This window comes from Tremella mesenterica, assembly GCF_000271645.1.
Source record: "Tremella mesenterica DSM 1558 unplaced genomic scaffold TREMEscaffold_5, whole genome shotgun sequence".
Classification (NCBI taxonomy): Eukaryota; Fungi; Basidiomycota; class Tremellomycetes; order Tremellales; family Tremellaceae; genus Tremella; species Tremella mesenterica.
Genome location: NW_006711229.1, coordinates 1275900 through 1296055, shown reverse-complemented (window position 1 = coordinate 1296055; position 20156 = coordinate 1275900). Strand labels below are relative to the sequence as shown.

General features: G+C 45.0%; 5 protein-coding genes across 5 annotated transcripts; 3 read left to right on the top strand and 2 right to left on the bottom strand.

Moving 5' to 3' along the window:
* Positions 1–82: 82 nt before the first annotated feature.
* Positions 83–2845, top strand: TREMEDRAFT_62486 (uncharacterized protein; the record flags this gene model as incomplete). The annotated part of the gene is made up of 12 exons (XM_007004676.1): positions 83–262; positions 319–365; positions 410–563; positions 607–864; positions 912–1112; positions 1165–1350; positions 1380–1490; positions 1588–1703; positions 1749–1902; positions 1946–2050; positions 2095–2259; positions 2384–2845. 12 exons carry the CDS (start codon positions 83–85, stop codon positions 2843–2845), a joined length of 2139 nt encoding a protein of 712 aa, XP_007004738.1.
* Positions 2846–3455: 610 nt separating this feature from the next.
* On the bottom strand, positions 3456–5240 carry TREMEDRAFT_30655 (uncharacterized protein; the record flags this gene model as incomplete). Its single annotated transcript, XM_007004383.1, has 4 exons — positions 3456–3769; positions 3960–4177; positions 4530–4775; positions 5107–5240. Coding segments are annotated over 4 exons (912 nt in total), but the record flags the coding sequence as incomplete, so codon positions are not given.
* Positions 5241–5909: 669 nt separating this feature from the next.
* Positions 5910–7038, top strand: TREMEDRAFT_30451 (uncharacterized protein; the record flags this gene model as incomplete). The annotated part of the gene is made up of 4 exons (XM_007004361.1): positions 5910–6088; positions 6225–6277; positions 6558–6650; positions 6860–7038. Coding segments are annotated over 4 exons (504 nt in total), but the record flags the coding sequence as incomplete, so codon positions are not given.
* A 3740-nt stretch (positions 7039–10778) lies between these two features.
* On the bottom strand, positions 10779–12607 carry TREMEDRAFT_44101 (uncharacterized protein; the record flags this gene model as incomplete). Its single annotated transcript, XM_007004473.1, has 4 exons — positions 10779–10965; positions 11016–11099; positions 11152–11766; positions 11893–12607. 4 exons carry the CDS (start codon positions 12605–12607, stop codon positions 10805–10807), a joined length of 1575 nt encoding a protein of 524 aa, XP_007004535.1. The 3' UTR covers positions 10779–10804.
* Positions 12608–14662: 2055 nt separating this feature from the next.
* TREMEDRAFT_39155 (uncharacterized protein) lies at positions 14663–18490 on the top strand. Its single transcript, XM_007004446.1, has 5 exons — positions 14663–14945; positions 14998–15196; positions 15237–17095; positions 17259–17874; positions 18080–18490. The coding sequence occupies exons 1-5, from the start codon at positions 14755–14757 to the stop codon at positions 18290–18292; spliced, it is 3078 nt and encodes a 1025-aa protein (XP_007004508.1). The 5' UTR covers positions 14663–14754; the 3' UTR covers positions 18293–18490.
* The last annotated feature ends 1666 nt before the right edge of the window (positions 18491–20156 follow it).

Sequence of the window (20156 nt, the reverse complement as noted above, 5' to 3'; positions counted from 1 at the left end):
CACGTCAATCGTAACTAAACCTTAGTCGAGCTGTGAGGACACCCCAATACTACTTCACCCTTTCACCTCCGTCCATCTCACCATGGAATCCACACCACCCTCACCAACGATGCCCCCCGAAGAGGTCCTTCCCTCCAAGCAAGATTCTGCTAGTGAAGCCATAGCAGCTGTCTTGGACGAGCTCCCCTTTCCTGACTCTACCCCAGCAGCTGTTCCTGCTCAACCTCCAATGAACCGTAGACAGTATAACAAGAAGCAGAAGGTGTGTCTTTCTCCTCTCGAGCTGTCGAATATAAGGAACCGGTTTAACGTGTACAGCATGCTGATCGGCTCATCGCATACACCTCAGCTTTCGTACCCGGCATGTGAGACGGAACTTTTTCTGCGCATACCCCAACTGAATGAGCAGGTATAACGTCAAGAACCCTGCTGGGGAGTATGTTCAGCGTGAGATCAACCTTGATGTGGCTCGGCAAGTCAGTCAAGCCAGAAAGAGGAGAAAGAAAGCAGAGGAGGAAGAGGAAAAACAACGTCTTCAAGCAGAAGGTCAACCCTTAGCAGCGGTACATTCCTCTGACCCCCTCGTGATCGTCAGCTGATGATGAGGTGAACCCTTTGTCCAACATACTGATAATTCATCCAGGATCGAAGAATCTGAGAATAGGTCGGGCTTCTGATTTTTACCCGAAAGAAGTACCCAATTGCATTGCCAGACCCAAAAAAAAGCTAGAATCAAGAACATCTCCAAGTCCAGAACCCTCGGCCAAGAGATCAGCGGAGACACCGGATCAACGAGAAACGAAAAGACAGAGAAATGGTCATGCTCGAAAGACCAATGGTGATGATGAAGCAGCAGAAGATCCAGTGAGTGAACTGATGCGTCGCATGTTCTAGACGAAAATGACGATGAGATGGATAAGAAGATTGGATATCTTCGAGAATACCTTCGTGGTCATCTAGTCGCCAATCGATTGGCTACCGACTGGCGTGAGGGGAATAGAGTGGTGACGTATAACCAGAAAGTCAAACCTGAACCCGTCCCAGAACACAACGACCCATATCGTATCGACTGGACAGAAGTGGGTGAAAGGGGGTATCTCGTCGGTGAAGAAGTGAGTTATCTTTTTAGTCGAGTAGTCATTCTCACTGATCACTGAATTACAGGCTCTACAATTACCTCCGGATTCTGGCTTCGATGTTAAATACCCGATATTGCATAGAGGTCTCAACACGGAGGACTGGTCCAGCTTACGTCATTTGTTAGATGATGTGGTCCTGATACTGCAAGAAGCCCTCCGAACAGAACTCAACATTTTCCCCAGAGATTATCAGGCGCGTCATACTTTGTTCGTCCCCCAATAACCAAGACTGACGTACAGAACTTTGCTGTGGTCCTTATTGTGCCTGATCATGGAGATAGGACGTATCCACAAGAGATATCAAGGCTTTTGATGAGAGAGATGGGTTTCCGGGAGATCGCAATCCACCAGGTATGTTCAACACCCTAGTCAAACCAGTTATAAACTGGGGTTTTCCTGTGTTTCTTATCACTCGAAAACTCTGTAGTGAGCTTGTACTGACGAAGAGGAAGCCTACTGTGCCATATTCAGCGCTGGCATGTCTTCTGCCTGTGTGGTGGACATAGGAGCCACATCGACGTCTGTAACATGCGTCGACGAAGGTCAAGTTTCTTCCGAAACTCGGTAAATTCCTCCTATACTTACCCTGTTCCTGATATTGACTAGTAGGATCATGTTGGACTATGGCGGAGACGACGTTACAAAAGCTCTGACCACCATATTACAACGTTCCGCATTTCCTTTCAAAGACCTTGACCTGTCCAGGAGTCAAGATTGGAAAATGATGGATAATCTTAAAATAAAAATCTGTACGCTGGAAGAGGTGAGTTGTGTAGACCAGATAGGAAGTGATAGCTGATAAGTAGCATTTGGTAGCTAGTACCTTATGGGACTTTTATGTCTTACATCCGAAAAACCTCACTCAGAAATATGTATTCAGGACATACGATGAGAACATCCTTGCTCCGCTCGTGAGTACGTTTTCCTACATACTCGGTCTTGAGCTGATGTTTAGTGTTTCTTCGATACTCGAATGGTAATTTTGGCTCCTTTTTTATTGAATAAGGCTAATGAAAAGATTGCATTCAGTGATGACAGTCAAAAGCCTCCCTCCAAATTGTCCAATGTAGATGATCTACTTTATACCCTTTTACCAGGATCGGAATGTTCTTATCAACCTGTACGCCTTTTTATCTCTCCCTTCTGATTCAAACCAACCTATCCTCTCAACTGATTGTATTTCCCTCCACTCTGGAACTTATTTAAGAGACGTCGTTACTCTTGATCCCACGACTCACGTTCAGACGACAGCAATGAAATCATGTGTATCCCATCTCATCCCTATCATCACTCTCCCACCTCCCATCTCACCTCCTCTGATCGCAGAAACTCCACCCCGACCAATACCCGCCAACGAAGACACGACAAACGAAGTTCTCACAGAAGAACTTCAAATCAATGGCGATCTTCCTTCTGTTCCTCCGATTTCAGATATAGCCAAATTAGACAAGGCAGAGGGATCCTTGACCTCTACACCGGTTCCTGAACCTGCCCCTCTCCAACAAGCGACAGAACTAGATTTCTCAGCCATTTCTTCCAAGTTGATCATCTCAGAAGCATCACATACCCCTCTGGATGGAGCGATAGCGGCTTCTATCTTGGCTGTGGGGACGGATTCGAAGATCCGAACTGCTTCATCTTCTATTTTGCTAATTGGAGGTGGGTCGGCGATGAAAGGATTACATCCGTTTATCCAGGAAAGGTGAGTGAATGATTTTTGGTGTACCACTTTTGTCACCACATCTCCACTCCACTCTATCTAGTACCACTTTTGATACAGGCTAATGAGGTTGAGTAGTACGGCGGACAACCGGAGAACGAGAACAATCAAGGGAAAGATGAGTGAGTTGTGCGGGACTCGAGCTAGGAGAGTAAATTGGTTTGGGGAATATTCTACTGAGAGAGTGAAGGAAGAGACGAATTGTACAAGCTGATTTAAGACTACCTGGATTATTACGAGCCAAAGGTCAACCTATCGATACAGTCTCAACTGTACCCCCACCACGAAACCTCAATCCGAGGTTTGTCAGTTGGAAAGGCGCTTCTGTCATGTGTAACCTGGAAAGTCTGAATGATATGTGGATAGGAAGAGACGAATGGGATGCCATAGGAGAGAGAGCATTGAGGGATAGGTGTCCATTTTTATGACTACGATCATTGATCTTGGTGGGTATGGTATCTTTGCATAGCATGACATGTCACAATACGATACGTAAAATTGCATCGCGCATTAGGCAGACAAAAGTCCGAGTATCTGACCATAGGATTATAAGACTATACCGAAGACTACATCTATGACAGGATCTTCTCATCAGCTCATACGCTCTGTGCATAGCATTTCGGTACTAGAGCGAAAATATATAAACAAAGTGGAAGTAGAAAGGGAAGATGACAACAAAAAATCCTCGAAAGGGTGAAGGCGGAGAGGAAGTGAAAAGAGGAGGTGGGGAGTAAGAAACGGAATACTATACTCACAGCTAGGAGAATAACCAAAACGACAACAACGAGGATAATCAACAAACATGCCATTCTTCTCCCTGCCTTGCGTTGATATTCATGAGCCGTGGTGAGTTCTTCAGCTGCGCTCGAGGTGTTTTGAGCAACAGAAACGATGTTACTTTCGATATTGTCTGGAAGGTAAGTTGCATTCGGACTAAAGACATCTCGCCATCTCGGTGGATAATGTCACAGAAGAAAAATACAATGTGGAAAATGTCGTGCATGGATGTGAGGGATACGGTTGATAAATGTGAAGCTAGACAGAAAGTGATAAGATGTGGAAAGAGGAGGGGGCAAGGATGGAGAGAGGTTGGAACATACCTATCAAACCTCCTTGTTCAACTACTATAGTACCTAAATCTCTGAAGATATCATTCAATTCATGTATACCTGATTCTATTTCTCGGATTTCAGCTTCGCGTTCAGCTATGAGAGTTTCTTGGAATTCTAATTCTTGTGTTGATACCCTGCATCGTGTGAGCTCACGTTGGCCATATCTTGGGAGCTCGAGTGTCCAGAGCGTATCTTCAGAATTGGCGCTCAACAGCCTAAAGCAAGGATGTGTGTGAGGGTAGAGGTAAGAAAATGGTGCAAGAGAAAGTAAAGAGCTGGGAAAAAGCAGGGAAAAACCCACTGAGGAACATGTTGTTGAGTTTGTACTTGCTCCAATTCTACCGAACTTCGAGGTTCATCATGTCTGTTCGTATCAGTATTTCACCCATTCACTCAAACTTCATTCAACTACCATCAAACATCAAAACTGAGCTTGAAGATATGAAAATCGTGTATAAGTCGTCATTCATGTTGATAAATTTGAACCACAGGCAGGAAGAAGGAAAGGGTATCAGGGAAAGTGGCGAGGTAATGAGACGGAAAGAAAGTGAAACTCACTCGGCATCCTCGACCATCCTATCCACCTGTCGTTTCTGACTCTCCACAGAAGTCCTCTGTCTCTCCGCTGAAGCACGTTGGACTTTCTGAAACGCAGTGAGAGCTACAGTGAATTCTTTTGATAATTTCGTTTGGATCGGTTTTCTCTGTCCTTGCCCAGGACCACCAGTGGGGAAAGCAGCTAGGGTTTTGACGTCCTCTGTGGACTTTTTGATCATTTCGCGAGTGGCTTCTGTGAGGTTGTGTCTGATATAAGTGTTTCTGTCCTCGTGACTGAGCTTCCTCCTCGTTGTCTATTCATTCCTCACTACTTGTCTCCATTCGCTCTCTCGTGTTGAGACAACATGATATGGACGACCCCTGCTCATCTCGAACTCCCCAAGTGATGATCCCATATCGTCTGACTTTTCTCTCCTTGCCTGATGATTCGATAAACCGAGAGTGGGGGAGAAAGGGTCGACAGAAGGGTGACAGGAAATCTTAGGTGCACAAATTGTAGAAGAATAGACCGAGGTAAGTGTAGGGTCGCGGGGGGAGCAGAGGAACATTGGAAGATCCTACAATATGGAAAACGTACAAACTCGTTCGTAATGCTGGACCATCCTGAGGTCCTCCCAATTTATCCACAGCACGTTGTATACCCTGTACGTTGCTTTGGATCTTGAAGATTTGTATGGATACGCTATCTTTGAGAGTTGTGAATGCGGTATCTGGATCTAGTCGTGAGTTTGAGCTCTAAAAGATATTGCGTCTGGGCTTTTTTGTCTAGTCACCACCAGCTTTCTTCTACGAGTATCAAGTCCAGCTGGTGAGTGACGCTATAAAGTCACATAAGAAGATGCCCCTACATGACATGCCGGCTTTCTATCACTGGTATGATGCAAGCTTAGAATTGCGATGACCCCTCCAAGACCTCAGAGATCAGAGAGATGATAAGCACGAGGACGAGGGAAGGACGAAAGAGGATGACATTGCGTGGTAAGGTAGTATGTGGGAGAAAAGTACTGACCCGTCGTAGCTCTCAAAAGAGGTTGAGAAGCTTCTCCTCTTTCCAAATCATTGAAGCTCATCTTGGCTCTGCGTTTGCTACTAAAAGGTTGGAATGGATGGGTGAAAGTACAACGTCAAAAGTGGAATTCATCCCTCCATATCCCTTCATTTCGTTTGGTGGCAAATCCTAACTTCCTTTCACCTCATGACAATAATCATCATCATACAAGTGTCATTATGCCTCCCAGACCGACGTAAGTACATCTATCTAATCTCATCTCCTCTTTAACCTTCTATTCGAGAACAGTGGGTCTCTCCTCTCTATCCTTCTACTTGATAGTACGAGGTAAGATAGATGAGGGATAAGTAGAGGCTAATTGAATCAGACGAAAAGACCAAATAACGGTTCATTCCACCGCTATCATCTGTGCCGATACTGATCTTCGGGGTGAAGTGACAATAGGAGCCGGGACTGTAATTCATCCCAAAGCTTCAATTTATGGTTTAGGAGGAGGAGTGGTGATAGGTGAAGATTGTATAGTGGAAGAAGGTGTTGTTATTGTGAATAGGTAAGTTAAGTTATTCTCTCTCCTAACCCTTCCTCCAATAAGTACACCTTTCAAACATACACCAGACCTCCCAGTGACATGATGTAGGCTTTGTGGATGTATGATTATACGTGAGAGTGAGAAGCTTATTGGAAAGAGGACCAGAGATCATGAGAATAGGTAGAGAAAATCATTTCATGGTTCAATGTCGTACGTTTTAACTTTCATCATTGTATTTAACCTTTCCTCATCCCTGCTCTTATCCTCCCAGTATCCCTAGCGCCTCACAATGACTCTTCCGTGTGAATCATACACTTATGCTCTGTGTGATTGAGACGTGAACTTCGTAAGAAGCTATGAGTCAGAATGAAAATAATCTGGCCTAGCTATAATGTGAGAAATAAGTAGGTTGAAGAAAATTCATGTCTGGAAGGGAAAGGAGAGGAAAGCTGTGTCTTCGATGATTGATAAATCTTCAGCTAACAATCAGATATACAAGCTCAAGAAATAGGAGATTTCAATACTTTTCAACCTCGCTCAAAGGTTTCTTCAGGAGTGATAATAACGAATCGATGTGTATTAGGTATTTATCCCAAATCTACTCAACTCCTCCACCAACTCTACCTTTTCTTCCCATCCCCAATATTCTGTCTCATCGGTCAGAGATTCTATTCTTTAGAATACAATACCGATGATAGTTGGATTATATAACAATGCTCTATAGCTTGCTTGTGGGATGATAACCTACTTGAAAGATGCAGACTACTTGGAAGATTGTAAACTGATGTAAAGGATCATCCACCATAACACTCGAATCCCTTCCTTCACCTTACACAATCGTATATGGACCCGAATCTCTTATCCGAAAATGGGATGGGACCGCTCAAATCACTGAAGACAATTTACGTATGAAACATTTAGAATATCTACGTGATATATTACCCAAATATAATCGACTTCGAGTGGTTTGATCGACCGAATCTCAAAATCATCTCACCACCTCTTGTGATCTCCTTCTTCGTCCATCTCGTCACGCTTGGCGCCAATTCGGATGTACAACTCGAGACTTCAATCTGGATCGATCATCATAGTGGAAAGTGACGACGTTTCTTGGCGTATGACCCCACTTCAATGTCCGTTGATGAGAATAATGAACGATCTGTAGGGTGTGGTTCATCGATAGGATTGAAGCAGGTAGGTTAGGTGGGGTTTGGGCAAATAGGGATAGAGTTTGGACGATTTGCGACGAGAATCAGCGAACAACTAGCAGCATACAGCATGCATTGATCATAGTTGATGATGATACGATGAGAGATTAAATGAGACTAGCTGGTCTGACCGATGCACCTGGGGGCACATCTCTTGTCACCCTTGATAATTCTCGCCAGAAGGTTTCAGGAATAATATCGGAAGGTGTTTCCAACTAAGTCATCAGCTACCCCATCTTCTGTTCAGTTTCCGAAACACGTGTCAATCATGATACAGGGGAATGAGACGTAGATATATCCCTTCTCGATTCCCAACATTCAGACGGTTCTTACATCTCCGCCAGAGGCAAAGACGTAATCGTCATCGGTGGTGGTGATACAGGAAACGACTGTATCGAATGGGATGAAGGACATTTATAAAACACACCTCGCTATATTCCATCATACGACCCACGTTCAATAATTTATCATGTACCTTCACATTCCTAAAAACAACTTCATCCCCCGTTGTACTAGCAGACGACACAAACAATTCATCGTCCGCTTCCAACAACATAATTTCCTCTCCTATGGATAACATTCGTGGTAATGTCGGTTGAATTTGTCGAGTGGGTGAATTCTCATTTTCTCTAGTTGGTGAAATTTGGGTTTTGATAGAATGGTCAGAAGATTTGGAGAGTGTGATATGTTGTGAAAGAGCTTGAAAACGGTCGGTTATTTCTTGGGGTACCAAAGAAGGGTCAAGGGTACGGATGCGTCGGGAGGTACATCGGATATCCACCGGTCTGGTAGTTAGCAAGTAGGTCTTGTTGAGTGAATTTTCCGCACAGACTTGTAAGAAAAAGATTTGGGCGGAAAGAAGCAGTCGTAGGAGGTCAAGCTGACCAAGTGTGGTGAACGGGAGAAAAGAAGACAAGCGATAGGTTGAAAAGCTGAGTGAAAGTCAAAATACACGTTAAGAGAGGGGTTGAAGATTGACAATTTGACGATTAAATTTACACTGACCGATCAGGAAGTAAAATATCCATTTCTTCAATTTCTTCCACCTCCGCTGTAAACTTGACAGCAGGAATCCAATCCAAATCTTTTTCGTCCTCTTTACCTACGTTCGATTCTTTTCCTTGGTCAGGTATGACATCTTCAGCCCCTTCCTCAAACTCACTTCCCTCCTCCACCTCCCTTTTCGCCAACATCTCATCCAACTCGCCAAGCCAATTAGGGATATCCGTGGTTGAATCCGCCGTAGACGCGATTGAAGGATAACGGTAAGTAAATGTAACTCTAGATTTTGAGGAACGATATTTAATTCTTCTCATTCTGACCGTATGAGAATCGGGAGGGAAGTGTGTGAGAACGGGAGTAAAGCTGTTATAATCATCAGCAGTTTTCAAGGATACAAGAAGGTTTGAAGACTTACCCAGGGATGAAGGAATAGGAAGGACGGGAAGTGAGAAGGTTTTGGGTGTCTGAAAATTCCATTGAACCTGAAATAGGTGGTGTGAGAGATGCGTTGGGTCCAATTTCTTCTGCGGGGAATAAAATCTGGCCAAAACTTCGTATCAGTGCCAACGTACTATGAGCTTTCATGTAGAGAAGACCTACGTCATAGTGATGTTCCGTTTTTCATCTGGATTCTCCTCCGACATATTTTTCTCCAAATATTGTCCAAGCGTTATGGAATGGTCAGGAGTTTGTTGGCTGGACAAAGAGGACCCGAGTATTGGTCGTTCGTCTAAAGCTTGTGATCGTTGTTCCGTTTCCCTCATTGCGGGTTTCATAGTCCATGATTCCACAGCTCGGAGTCGGAAATATCCTTTTGCTTTATGCAGGGAATAATGATACCATGGCATCAATTGCGATGATGTGGTCTGATGTGGCATGAGTGCGAGACGTGGGATGATATGGGATTTTAAGGATGGGGCTGGGGAAAGACATGTTAGACTACGCTGAGAAGGATGGACTTGAAGTTCGTTGGTTGCTATTTGAAGGAGGGCTTGGGCTCTGGAAAGGTCTGCTTCGTTCAAGGCCGAGAGGATAATCTGAGTTTGTGAGCCAGACGATTTACTACGTAGTCAAGGAAGCCGATTTCAAGAGTGGATATGATGAATCATTTCATGGATTGGTTCACATTGGTCATCATAATATCTCCACATATGAGACATGTGGAGGGGGGAGAGGATGATGACAGAGGAGAAACATATGACTGACTGAAGTTGTATCCCTCGCAAGGTAAACCGATGATACGGTCGATATAGCAGCGAGTACCTCGGTGGGAGGATCAAAACCTCTCAAATCTTCCAGAGGTATCTTGACGTTCTTCGTGTTCTAAAAAATTCAGCATGTATTCCTGCTTTTATCTCCCAACTTCCTCAGGTCATTGTGAGATGGAGAACTAAGTCAACGAGAAACAGGAGTACAGGTAGTATAAAGGAGACTTACAAATTTCCTACTTTCCAAAATCTTTGCAATATGATCTAAAACCTCTCCTCTACCTCTCACTCTCAACACGGTCCCCCTCTCTTTTTCCTCTTTCATATTCCCAGTCCCCATCCCAGCTCCCACTTCAACATCTTTACCAGTTAACAACCTCATCACTTCTTTATCTCTCATGATCAAAAACAATTCCCCTGCCGTCAATCCAAATTCTCTCATTTCCCAAGCTCCTCTCTCTCGATCTTCAATCTGTTTCAAAACTAGAGGATCTTCCCATCCCCATGAACGAAGTATTCTTCGTATACGTTCTTCTTTCGTACTACGTCCACGCATGAGTAAACCCATTTCTCTCATCAGCACTATGAGTTGGGATTTGAGGAATGAACGGTCGATACTTTTCCAAGCGACTAGATATCTCTTCGAATATGTCTTTGATGATAGATCTGTAGGATGACCTGGAGGTTGTTTTTGAAGTAAGTCGGATAATGTGGGAGGTGTGGAAGAAGAGAGTGAAGCAGGGGAATCGAAACGAGGTCGAAAGTCTGCATCATGAGTATGGGAGGATTCGGAGGAAGGAGGGGTAGATGTAGGGAAAGGAATTGATGGAGAAGGACGGATAGCATCGGCTAGTCGTTTAGCATTTTGGAAGGCTTTCGCACGAGGGGAAAGACGAGGTGTACCCGAGCGGATACGAGATGAAGAAGAAGAGGAGGAGGAGGAGGGCAAATTGGGATGAGGTACATGAGTGGGTTCAGACTCAGTCTCTAAGATTTCTGGGTCTGGATCGGGGAAAGATTGAGCAGCTAGTGCGTAACCTCGACGACAAGAGCGAGTCACCAAAGCTATAGAGGGTCGAAGGGTTAGCATCATGTATTGGTCGAAAAGTGGCCAGGTGAAATTTCAATCTTGGGTCGGGGTAGTGGCGGCTGCGGAGATACAATCCTTCTCCGTTCAATGGGAGCAAAAGTTGTGCGTATCAAGAGTAAGTAGAGTACCTTGTGGTAAGCGTCTTAGGCGGAAAGCAACCATGTATGCGAGCAGAAGACACAGTAGCAGGTGAAAACATTCTCAAGAAAGCACAGCTTCATCCTCGATTCTATACTATATACTTGTACGGATTCAACAAACCTTTCGGATCAAACATTTGCTTGATACGTTTCATCATTTCCACTGATTCTGTTGATTTCGAATATGAGATATATGGAGCTTTCATGATTCCCAATCCGTGTTCTGCAGATATAGAACCAGAGTTTTCGGCTTCATTCTCAGCAACTACTTCACACAAAGAAACGAGGGAAATTACTCACCGACTAGTTCATACACATACGGTTCGATAGCTTGTTGGACATCATCTGACCATTCTTTGGAAACCACGTTAAGATGTAAATTTCCTATACATAAGTACGACTCTCTTCGCGACGATTGTCAAGGAGAATCACTCACCGTCTCCCATATGCCCATACCCTATGACCCCAATAACGATACCACTTCCATCTTCTTTATACAAACCTCTTTCTCTCAACCTTTCTCTCATAATCTCAACCAATCCGTACATCTTCTCCACTGGAACCGATAGATCATATTTGTAAACTTTTCCAAGTTTCCCGATACTCTCCGTGATACCTTCTCGTAAAGACCACAATTCTTTGATTTGAGTTTCATCCTGTGCCAATACTCCATCAAGAACCATCTCATTACCCATGAGATGTTCCAACAAAGCTGTCATTTTACCCTCGTCATGTTCTGCGTTACTCCCTCCAGTTTCAATAAGACAATAGAACTCTCCTTCTGTTTCGAACACCTTTTTAGAACCTCCATTATGAGCTTGATGTTGTTTTACAAAACCATATGACCCAGAATCGAAGAATTCAAAAGCCGAGAGAATCTCCCCGAGATGTAAACGAGCTTCTGCGTATACGGCTTGGACGGCTTCGTATGACGGTAGAGAAAATACGGCGACGTTTGTTGCTAAAGGTCGACGGGGACAGAGGATGGATATGGCGGTGATGATACCGAGGGTACCTTCGGATCCGATGAATAATTGTTTAAGATCGAGACCTGTACTTAGCAACGTTCATATGATCATCCTGACTGTGGTGTGCAGATAGGCCGCTGATTGGAGAGATGAAGAATGGGGCTTGGAGAGCCGGGGTCTACAGGACGGAGGCTGGACGCTGAACTCACCAGTGTTGTCCTTTCTCAATTTACTCAAACCATTCCAGATAGTTCCATCAGGAAGAACCACCTCTAAACCCAATACGCTCCCTCTCAAACTTCCATACCTTAACAACCTCAAACCTCCAGCGTTAGCAGCTACATTCCCTCCTATCTGACAAGATCCCTTGGCTCCTAAATCGAGCGGGAAAATGAAACCCCTTTCCGCCAGATAATTATCAGCAGATTCCAATACGACCCCAGCATCCGCCACTAATATCCCAGAAACTTTATCGAATGACCTGACCGAATTGAGGTTGGATAAAGAGAGGATTACTTCGTCGTATACAGGGTTGGACCCACCCACAAGACCAGTGTTACCTCCTTGAGGTACAACGGCGAGGTTCTGGGAATTGCAATAACGCATTATCTCGCTAACCTCGGAAGTTGATCGAGGTTTGAGTACCAATGGACTGGAACCGTGATATTTACCCATCCAATCGGAGTTGAAAGCATCGAGCTCGCCAAAGGTTGAGGAACCATCCAAGGTGGTAAGGAGGGAAGCGGGGGAGGTGAGAATAGATCGGAGATGGTTGACATGGTCTACGGTGGGTTTGGTGAATTGTGTAGAGCGGGGAGGGAGGGTGGAAGCGAGACGGAAGGGGTTCGATTTGGACAAGAGTGATGTCCCAAGTGAAAGTTGGGGTCGATGTGATTTAGCATACCAGGCACGTAGAGCAGACATGATGAAAGAAAGATGATGTTGATGTGATAGTTACAGTGACTCAAACAAAAAGGAGAACAGAGGAGCAAAGTTTAAAGTGATCAGACTGAAAATTCCGGACAGATCCGGTGGGGGTCGGTGACCGGTGGCCGTTACTACAAGTACAATGCTACATGCTACTACTACAACTGCATGGTACTTTTACACCAGAACAATCTACACAGCACATCATCCTATCCATCGACCTTGAGCATCCACAGCCTGATTTCTGACGATTTTCCTGCATGTCCTTCTCGTTCCGACCACCGGGTGCCGGCCCTCACCTGAGAACGAGTCTGGCAAGGAAGGAACTCCTTCCATCACAAGCGGAGTACGTCGTAGGCGTACATCTTCGGGGACTCGACCTGAGCGGATTGCTGCACAAGCATCAAACGAGAATGGCAGGATAGATGCCCAAGCGCTCCCTAGAAAATGAGCGACATACTCGAACAATGCTGACACGTACGCTGATATATTCTGTGGGCAATTCCTTTGGGGACCTCCGTCCACCGTTCCGCAGGAGCATATTCCTCTATGGCAAGCCCTCGTATTTCATTCTGGTGATGTCGGTCACGCACGTCACCCAACATGGGCAGTGAGAGAGGAAGAGAGGGAGAGAGGGAGAGAGGGAGAGAGGGAGAGAGGGAGAGAGGGGAGAGAGGGAGAGAGGGATATAGGGAGAGAGGGATATAGGGATAGAGGATATTGGGACAGATGGAGAGAGGGAGAAGGGAGATAGGGAGAACGTGACAGAGGGAGAGAGGGAGAGAAGGAGGTTGGGCAGATGCTCACATGATACCGAGGGTGGGACTCCTTCAGGCCCACGATGGCGCCGCCTATCACATGCCGTTCCCAGAACCACCCGACCTCCCCGGCTAGGTATGATTCACCGACTGCCCGTAAATGATCTATTGCGCCGTCATTTATCGAGGGCGGGGTGCAAGGGTCTGGTGGGGGTGTGCGGTTGGATGGAGTGGAGGGGGTTGAGACCTGCGTAGTGATTGAGTTACAGCACCATACTTCTGCAACCCACAACTTACTTGATGATACTGGATGGAATGCTGGACTTTATGGGCTAGTACGATCGCCAGGTGGATGATATGAGCGGTATATGCCTCCATGTAGTCCCCTTTGAGGGCATTTCCAGCAGCCACCACCAGCTATCGTGTTAGCGAAGGCATCACGGAGAGTATAGGCAAATTAGGAAGAGTTCACAAATATGATCTATCCGTACCGGTTGAGAGAATGTACGGATTAGTGGAGATTATGAGAGACAGGTTGAGAGAAAAAGGTTTGTATAAAGAAGATGGAAGTGGGATTGTTATTGGGGTAATAGCGAGTTGACCTTGTACAGTACATCCTCTGGGGAACTGAAAGCAGAACTCACATCGTATTGCACTCGTATGTCGTTGGGATTCTCAGTGTCCATTAGGGCATAATCTTGTAAACGGACGTCAACGATGACTTGGCATTCATTACTGGCCAGCCAATCATCGATGGTGGGGTGATTGGCGTTGGGGACTGGCACTATAGGAGAAGGAAGCGTGTCAGTGGTCTTGATTAGAGGACCAGTAGGAGCAGATAGGATAGCAGATGTCGCTTCCCGCCCTCTCGGGCAGGACACGAGCTCGATGGCGAGTGCGACCGCATCACGTAGGGCAGAGGTCTGAAGTGCTGTCAAAGAGACATTGGAGAAGGGTGGACGGCCTTCAAGACAAAAGTGCGTCTGACAGGCAAGAAAGCCAACATTGGGAGGACGGGGAGTATAGGGGATAGACATTGTGTCGAATTAATGAAGCTGCAGGTGAGTGAATGGGTATATGGAGGATTGCTAGTGAGAGATGAGAGATAGGAGGTAAGTCTAGTTAGTAGACGTCGGGAGGAACACATATATTACGTAACTTATGGCCGCTGACTCATTACGTAACTCTCCCTTCGGTCCGCAACCCGAAACGACCGACAGCGCCTTCCGTCCCGTCTGCCACTACTACTACTAGTACTACACCCAACCACCTCTCCTCCTTTTCAACTGCATAACATCTTTCCACTCCGACACTTGTACGGCCCCCAACACACCCCTTTGCTTCTTCATCTACACACATCACACATTACACATTACACCTCTTACCATGCTTCGTATAGCGTCCCGATCCATACGACCCCGTTCCTTCACCCCTCTACATTCTCCCGCACTCAGAACATTATCTTCTTCTCCCATTCGAAACATTAACCCCAAACGCTCGTACGCCACCGAAGCTGCCGTTCCTCCCAGTCCGAACGATGTTTTTGCAAACGGTAGCAATGCCTATTACGCCGAGGAGTGAGTCGATGGAATGTTCCCGTTCCTCTTGTCCACCCCGCTGACGTCACAGGATGTATCGTTATTGGAAACAGGACCCAAAATCAGTTCACGTCTCCTGGGCTGCTTATTTCCAAGGATTAGATAAAGGTCTTCCTTCCGCTTCCGCCTTCACTCCACCTCCTGGACTCTATGGAGGTGTCCCGCAACCCGCAGCAGGCAGTCCCGCCTTGGAGATCAGAGGTGGGGGAGATGTCACGGACTATCTCAAGGTGAGTCATAAATTTGATCTCAATCAATGCTGATGATCAGGTTCAACTCCTCATCCGAGCATATCAAGTCAGAGGTCATCATATCGCGAACCTTGATCCTTTACACATTTCCGATGCCGACCTTGATAGTCGTATCCCACCTGAACTCCAACTTGACTACTACGGTTGGTCAGAAGATGATCTGAAAAAAGAGTTTCAGATCACTTCTGGCATCCTTCCAAAGTTCATTGATACCGTCAACGACAACAAAATGACTCTTGGACAAATCATCGACGAGCTCAAACGGATGTACTGCACTCATATCGGTGTCCAATATATTCATATCTCCGACAGAGGTCAATGTGATTGGATCAGAGAACGTATCGAAGTACCACGTCAGTGGAAATACACAACCGAAGAGAAACGTATGATCCTCGATCGACTCATGTGGAGTGAATTGTTTGAAAAATTCATCGCCAGTAAATATCCCAATGAGAAACGATTCGGATTGGAAGGTTGTGAAAGTTTGATTCCCGGGATGAAAGCTTTGATCGATCGATCCGTCGACGCTGGAGTCAAGAGCGTCGTCATTGGGATGCCACATCGTGGAAGATTGAACGTGCTAGGAAATGTCATCCGAAAACCCATCGAGGCTATCTTGAACGAGTTTGCTGGTCCCGCTGATAGGGATGATTCTGGTGGTGGTGATGTGAAGTATCACCTAGGAGCCAACTACATACGTCCCACTCCCAGTGGAAAGAAAGTTTCCCTCTCGCTTGTTGCCAATCCTTCCCATCTAGAAGCTGAAGATCCGGTAGTTCTTGGCAAAACTCGTGGACTTCAACACTTTGAAGGCGACGAAGGCGGTCGCACCACGGCCATGGGTTTGTTGCTACACGGTGATGCTGCTTTCGCAGGTCAAGGTGTGGTCTATGAGACTATGGGAATGCACGATCTCCAAAACTACGGTACCGGCGGTACTATCCATCTCATTGTCAACAATCAAATTGGTTTCACCACCGATCCTCGATTCGCACGTTCTACACCTTATCCCTCCGATATCGCGAAATCCATCGATGCCCCCATTTTCCATGTCAACGGTGACGATGTCGAAGCTGTCAATTTTGTCTGTACCCTCGCTGCGGATTGGCGTGCGACTTTCAAAAGAGATGTAGTGGTGGATATTGTCTGTTACAGGCGTTACGGGCATAACGAAACCGATCAACCATCCTTTACCCAACCGAAAATGTACAAAGCCATACAAAAACAACCCACAGTCCTCTCCCTTTACACCGACAAACTGATCAAAGAAGGTACATTCACTGAGAAAGAGGTCGACGAACATCGCGAATGGGTTTGGGGGATGTTGGAGAAGGCCTATGATGGTAGTAAAGACTACAAACCTTCTCCTCGTGAGTGGTTGTCCAGTTCATGGGAAGGCTTCCCCACTCCGAAAGAACTAGCGGAGAATGTCTTACCCCATCATCCAACGGGGACAGACGAACGTACTCTGAAACGCGTCGGTGAAGTCATCTCCACCTTCCCAGAAGGATTCACACCTCATCGTAATCTGGCAAGAATCATCACTACCAGAGGAAAGACCATTTCGGAGGGTGAAAACATCGATTGGTCCACCGCGGAAGCTTTGGCCTTTGGTGCGCTGTGTCTCGAAGGAACTCATGTGAGGATTTCCGGACAGGATGTGGAGAGAGGGACTTTTTCACAAAGACATGCTGTGGTGCATGATCAGGAAACGGAGGGGACTTACGTTCCTCTTCAACATCTTGGATCGGAGCAAGGATCTTTCACCGTTACCAATTCCCATCTGTCCGAGTTTGGAACGCTTGGGTTTGAGTTGGGATACTCCCTGGTTTCGCCTAATTCCCTTACTATCTGGGAGGCTCAATTTGGTGACTTTGCGTGAGTACAAAGGTTTCTTCCTTGTCTCCTTACCCTTCTTTACCTGGTTCTCCTGATTTATCCCGTTCATAAGCTTGCTGATGACACGTGAGGTACAGTACTTGTGCTGTTTGGGGTATGATTTGGAAAATAATTAGTCTCGTATAGCATCACTGACCAATAGTAACAACGCTCAATGTATCATCGACCAATTCCTCGCTGCTGGTGAACGTAAATGGCTTCAACGTACAGGTCTCGTCCTCAACCTTCCTCACGGATACGATGGTCAAGGACCTGAACATTCTTCAGGTAGATTAGAACGTTTCCTTCAATTATGTGATGACGAACCTCGTATTTATCCTTCACCTGAAAAACTCGACCGTCAACATCAAGATTGTAACATGCAAGTCGTCTACCCTACCACTCCAGCCAATTATTTCCACGTCTTACGTAGACAAAACAAACGTGAATTCCGTAAACCTTTAATCCTTTTCTTTTCGAAATCTCTCCTGAGACATCCATTAGCGAGAAGTACATTGGAAGAAATGACAGGTGATAAACATTTCCAAAGATATTTACCTGATCTTCATCCTGAAGAATTGGTACAACCTGAAGAAATCAGAAGACATATTTTATGTACCGGTCAAGTATATTATCAATTATTGAAAGAAAGAGAAGATAGAGGTATAAAGGATGTTGTGATTTCAAGAGTTGAACAACTTAGTCCTTTACCTTATGAGTTGATAACTCCTCATTTGGATAAATATCCCAATGCCGATTTGGTTTGGGCACAAGAAGAGGTGAGTTGATCGTATCTCTTTCCCCCCCCCCCTAATACAGTACCGATTATTAATCCATAACGCTCCCTCTAACCTGTCGTATCATGTCTCCTCTTCTTTCCTTATGTTGCACATCTGATGCTTCTGTCCCTTTATCTCTCACTGTCACTTTTTTTGTGAAGGAGGAAGACGAAAATGTTGGACGCCTACCAAATGCTAATCCCAGCCACTCAACAACGGTGCATGGACATACGTTCAACCTCGTCTCATCACAGCTTTACAAAAAACAGAACATCATAAAGGAAAAGTACCGATTTACGCCGGTCGAAAACCTTCTTCATCAGTAGCGACAGGAAGTAAACAAGCGCACAAGTCGGAGATTGAGATGATCAATGAAATGGCTTTTAGTCCTGAAAACAAGAGTGTTTTGGGGCAGTAAACCCTTTCTTCCCCCAGATCACCCACCGTAGCATCGTTACTTTCCAATTGTTATACCATCCTCGGATTCGATACGGACTTGGAATGTGAGAGAGTAAGATGATGATGATTGTTCGACTTGTGCATGTGGAGAAGGTGGAGGGATAGATCTACATGTGTAGTTTTGACGATCAAAAATGCATACATTAACCATCCATATACATTTGTTGGGCAATTTGATGCATTTGCATTTGCAAATCTCTACGAAGATACAACTCTAAATGATTTCTTTGATCTGAAGATAATTATCATTATATGGCGGACCCGTCCGCGTCCGTCCGCGCGTCCCAGCCAAACTTTGCTTCCGCCCGGACGGGCTCGGTCCGCCCAAAATTCCCCAAAGTGGCAATTGTCCCGCTTTTGATAATCTGCGTCCTAATGAGTCCGCCTGCATTTCCTAATTCAATTAGAAGAGCTATGTCGTATAATTGAAGTTATACTGCCAATTGCCCTTTAGTTATACGACATTGTTTTCTTAATGCATTAGTAATCTTTTCCAAGCAGTCAATGATACAACTTCTCTTGAAGTAGTTCTTCTTTTCGTTCAATCTTAATCCTTTGCTGAAGTCTCTATATTCAAGTATCACTATGCCTCGTCATCTTAAAAGTAACCCACATTCAGAAATAACTCACCCTTATAACAATCCACAAGCACAACATGTTATAGACGAAACAGTGGAGCTAGGAGAGTTTATTTTGTCTTCCAACAGTCGAAAACAATACAGACCTCGACAACAAAGGTGGAAAGAGTGGGCTGATAAGCAAAACTTCTTTGAACGGTGAGTAAAGGACTCTTTCCTGCTCAAATTCGCTAATTCCTGCAAATTCTTGCTCAATTGTGCTATTTTGAGCGGACTTGTGTTTGATGGAGAAAGGAGGTGCCTTTGTAAACAATTAAAGGACGTCAGCTGATCTATAGCGACATTGTTACTCCTCAACATGCGTTGTTGTTTTTATATGAGGTTGTTTTGCAAGGAAAAGGCAAAAAACAAAAACATGTACTTTCTGCTGCTGAAATCGACAACAACATGCTAGATGAAGCGGAAATCGAACCAGAAGAACTCACGGTAGAGGAACGCCTCGAGGAAGTCTCAAATGATGATGAAAAACGAATTTTACATCAAACTCAAGCAGAAATCGACATGCTTTTGAAAACAGTTCCGTCTTCATCCAAAAATACAGCCAAATCAGGTAAATATCACTGATTCTAGAACAGTAAATAGCTAATAGTCAAAGCTTTAGACGTTATCTTAAATTGTACAATTAGTCCTAGCACTATTCTATCATGGGTCGCTGCTCTTGTTAATCTCTGGCAACAACAATCAAAAAGAGGAATCAACAAGACTTCTTCGCCCCGTAGCATCTACGTTATGACAATTGTGAACATATTAATCAAATTTGACCAACGTAGAAAGAGATTAATGTTCGCCGACAAAGGAAAACGTAAGTGCACATATTTTGCTTATAAAACGGTCAGCATTGATAAGTAGAGCTTTATTATGATGGCTATGAAAGTACAACGCAATTAAAACGTTCTTTTGAGCATTACATGGCTCGAAATAACGAAGAGGGTATCAGAGATGCTTTAGCGCAATCATTAGGAATATTTGGCATGTTAAGAGGTGATAACCAGCGCAGTTTACTCTTATCGGACATATCCTCTGAAATTTCTAGCAGAGAAGGCCCGACGTCTTGTTTATTCGTTGTATTGGTCATACAATCAAGCAAAACAAACTCCTCCGGTAAACCTCAGTACACTGCGTTTATCAGAAATAAAGATTTAAGAATATGTCCTGTCTTCCACTTAAGTCTTTACTTATTTGCAC

What these genes read in the sequence shown, in the direction of transcription:
- TREMEDRAFT_39155 (XM_007004446.1), top strand. Translation starts at nt 14,755, where the DNA reads ATGCTTCGTATAGCGTCCCGATCCATACGACCCCGTTCCTTCACCCCT. An exon ending in AATGCCTATTACGCCGAGGA is followed by an intron (nt 14,946 to 14,997) that starts GTGAGTCGATGG and finishes CTGACGTCACAG; the next exon opens with GATGTATCGTTATTGGAAAC. An exon ending in TGGTTTGGGCACAAGAAGAG is followed by an intron (nt 17,875 to 18,079) that starts GTGAGTTGATCG and finishes TGCTAATCCCAG; the next exon opens with CCACTCAACAACGGTGCATG.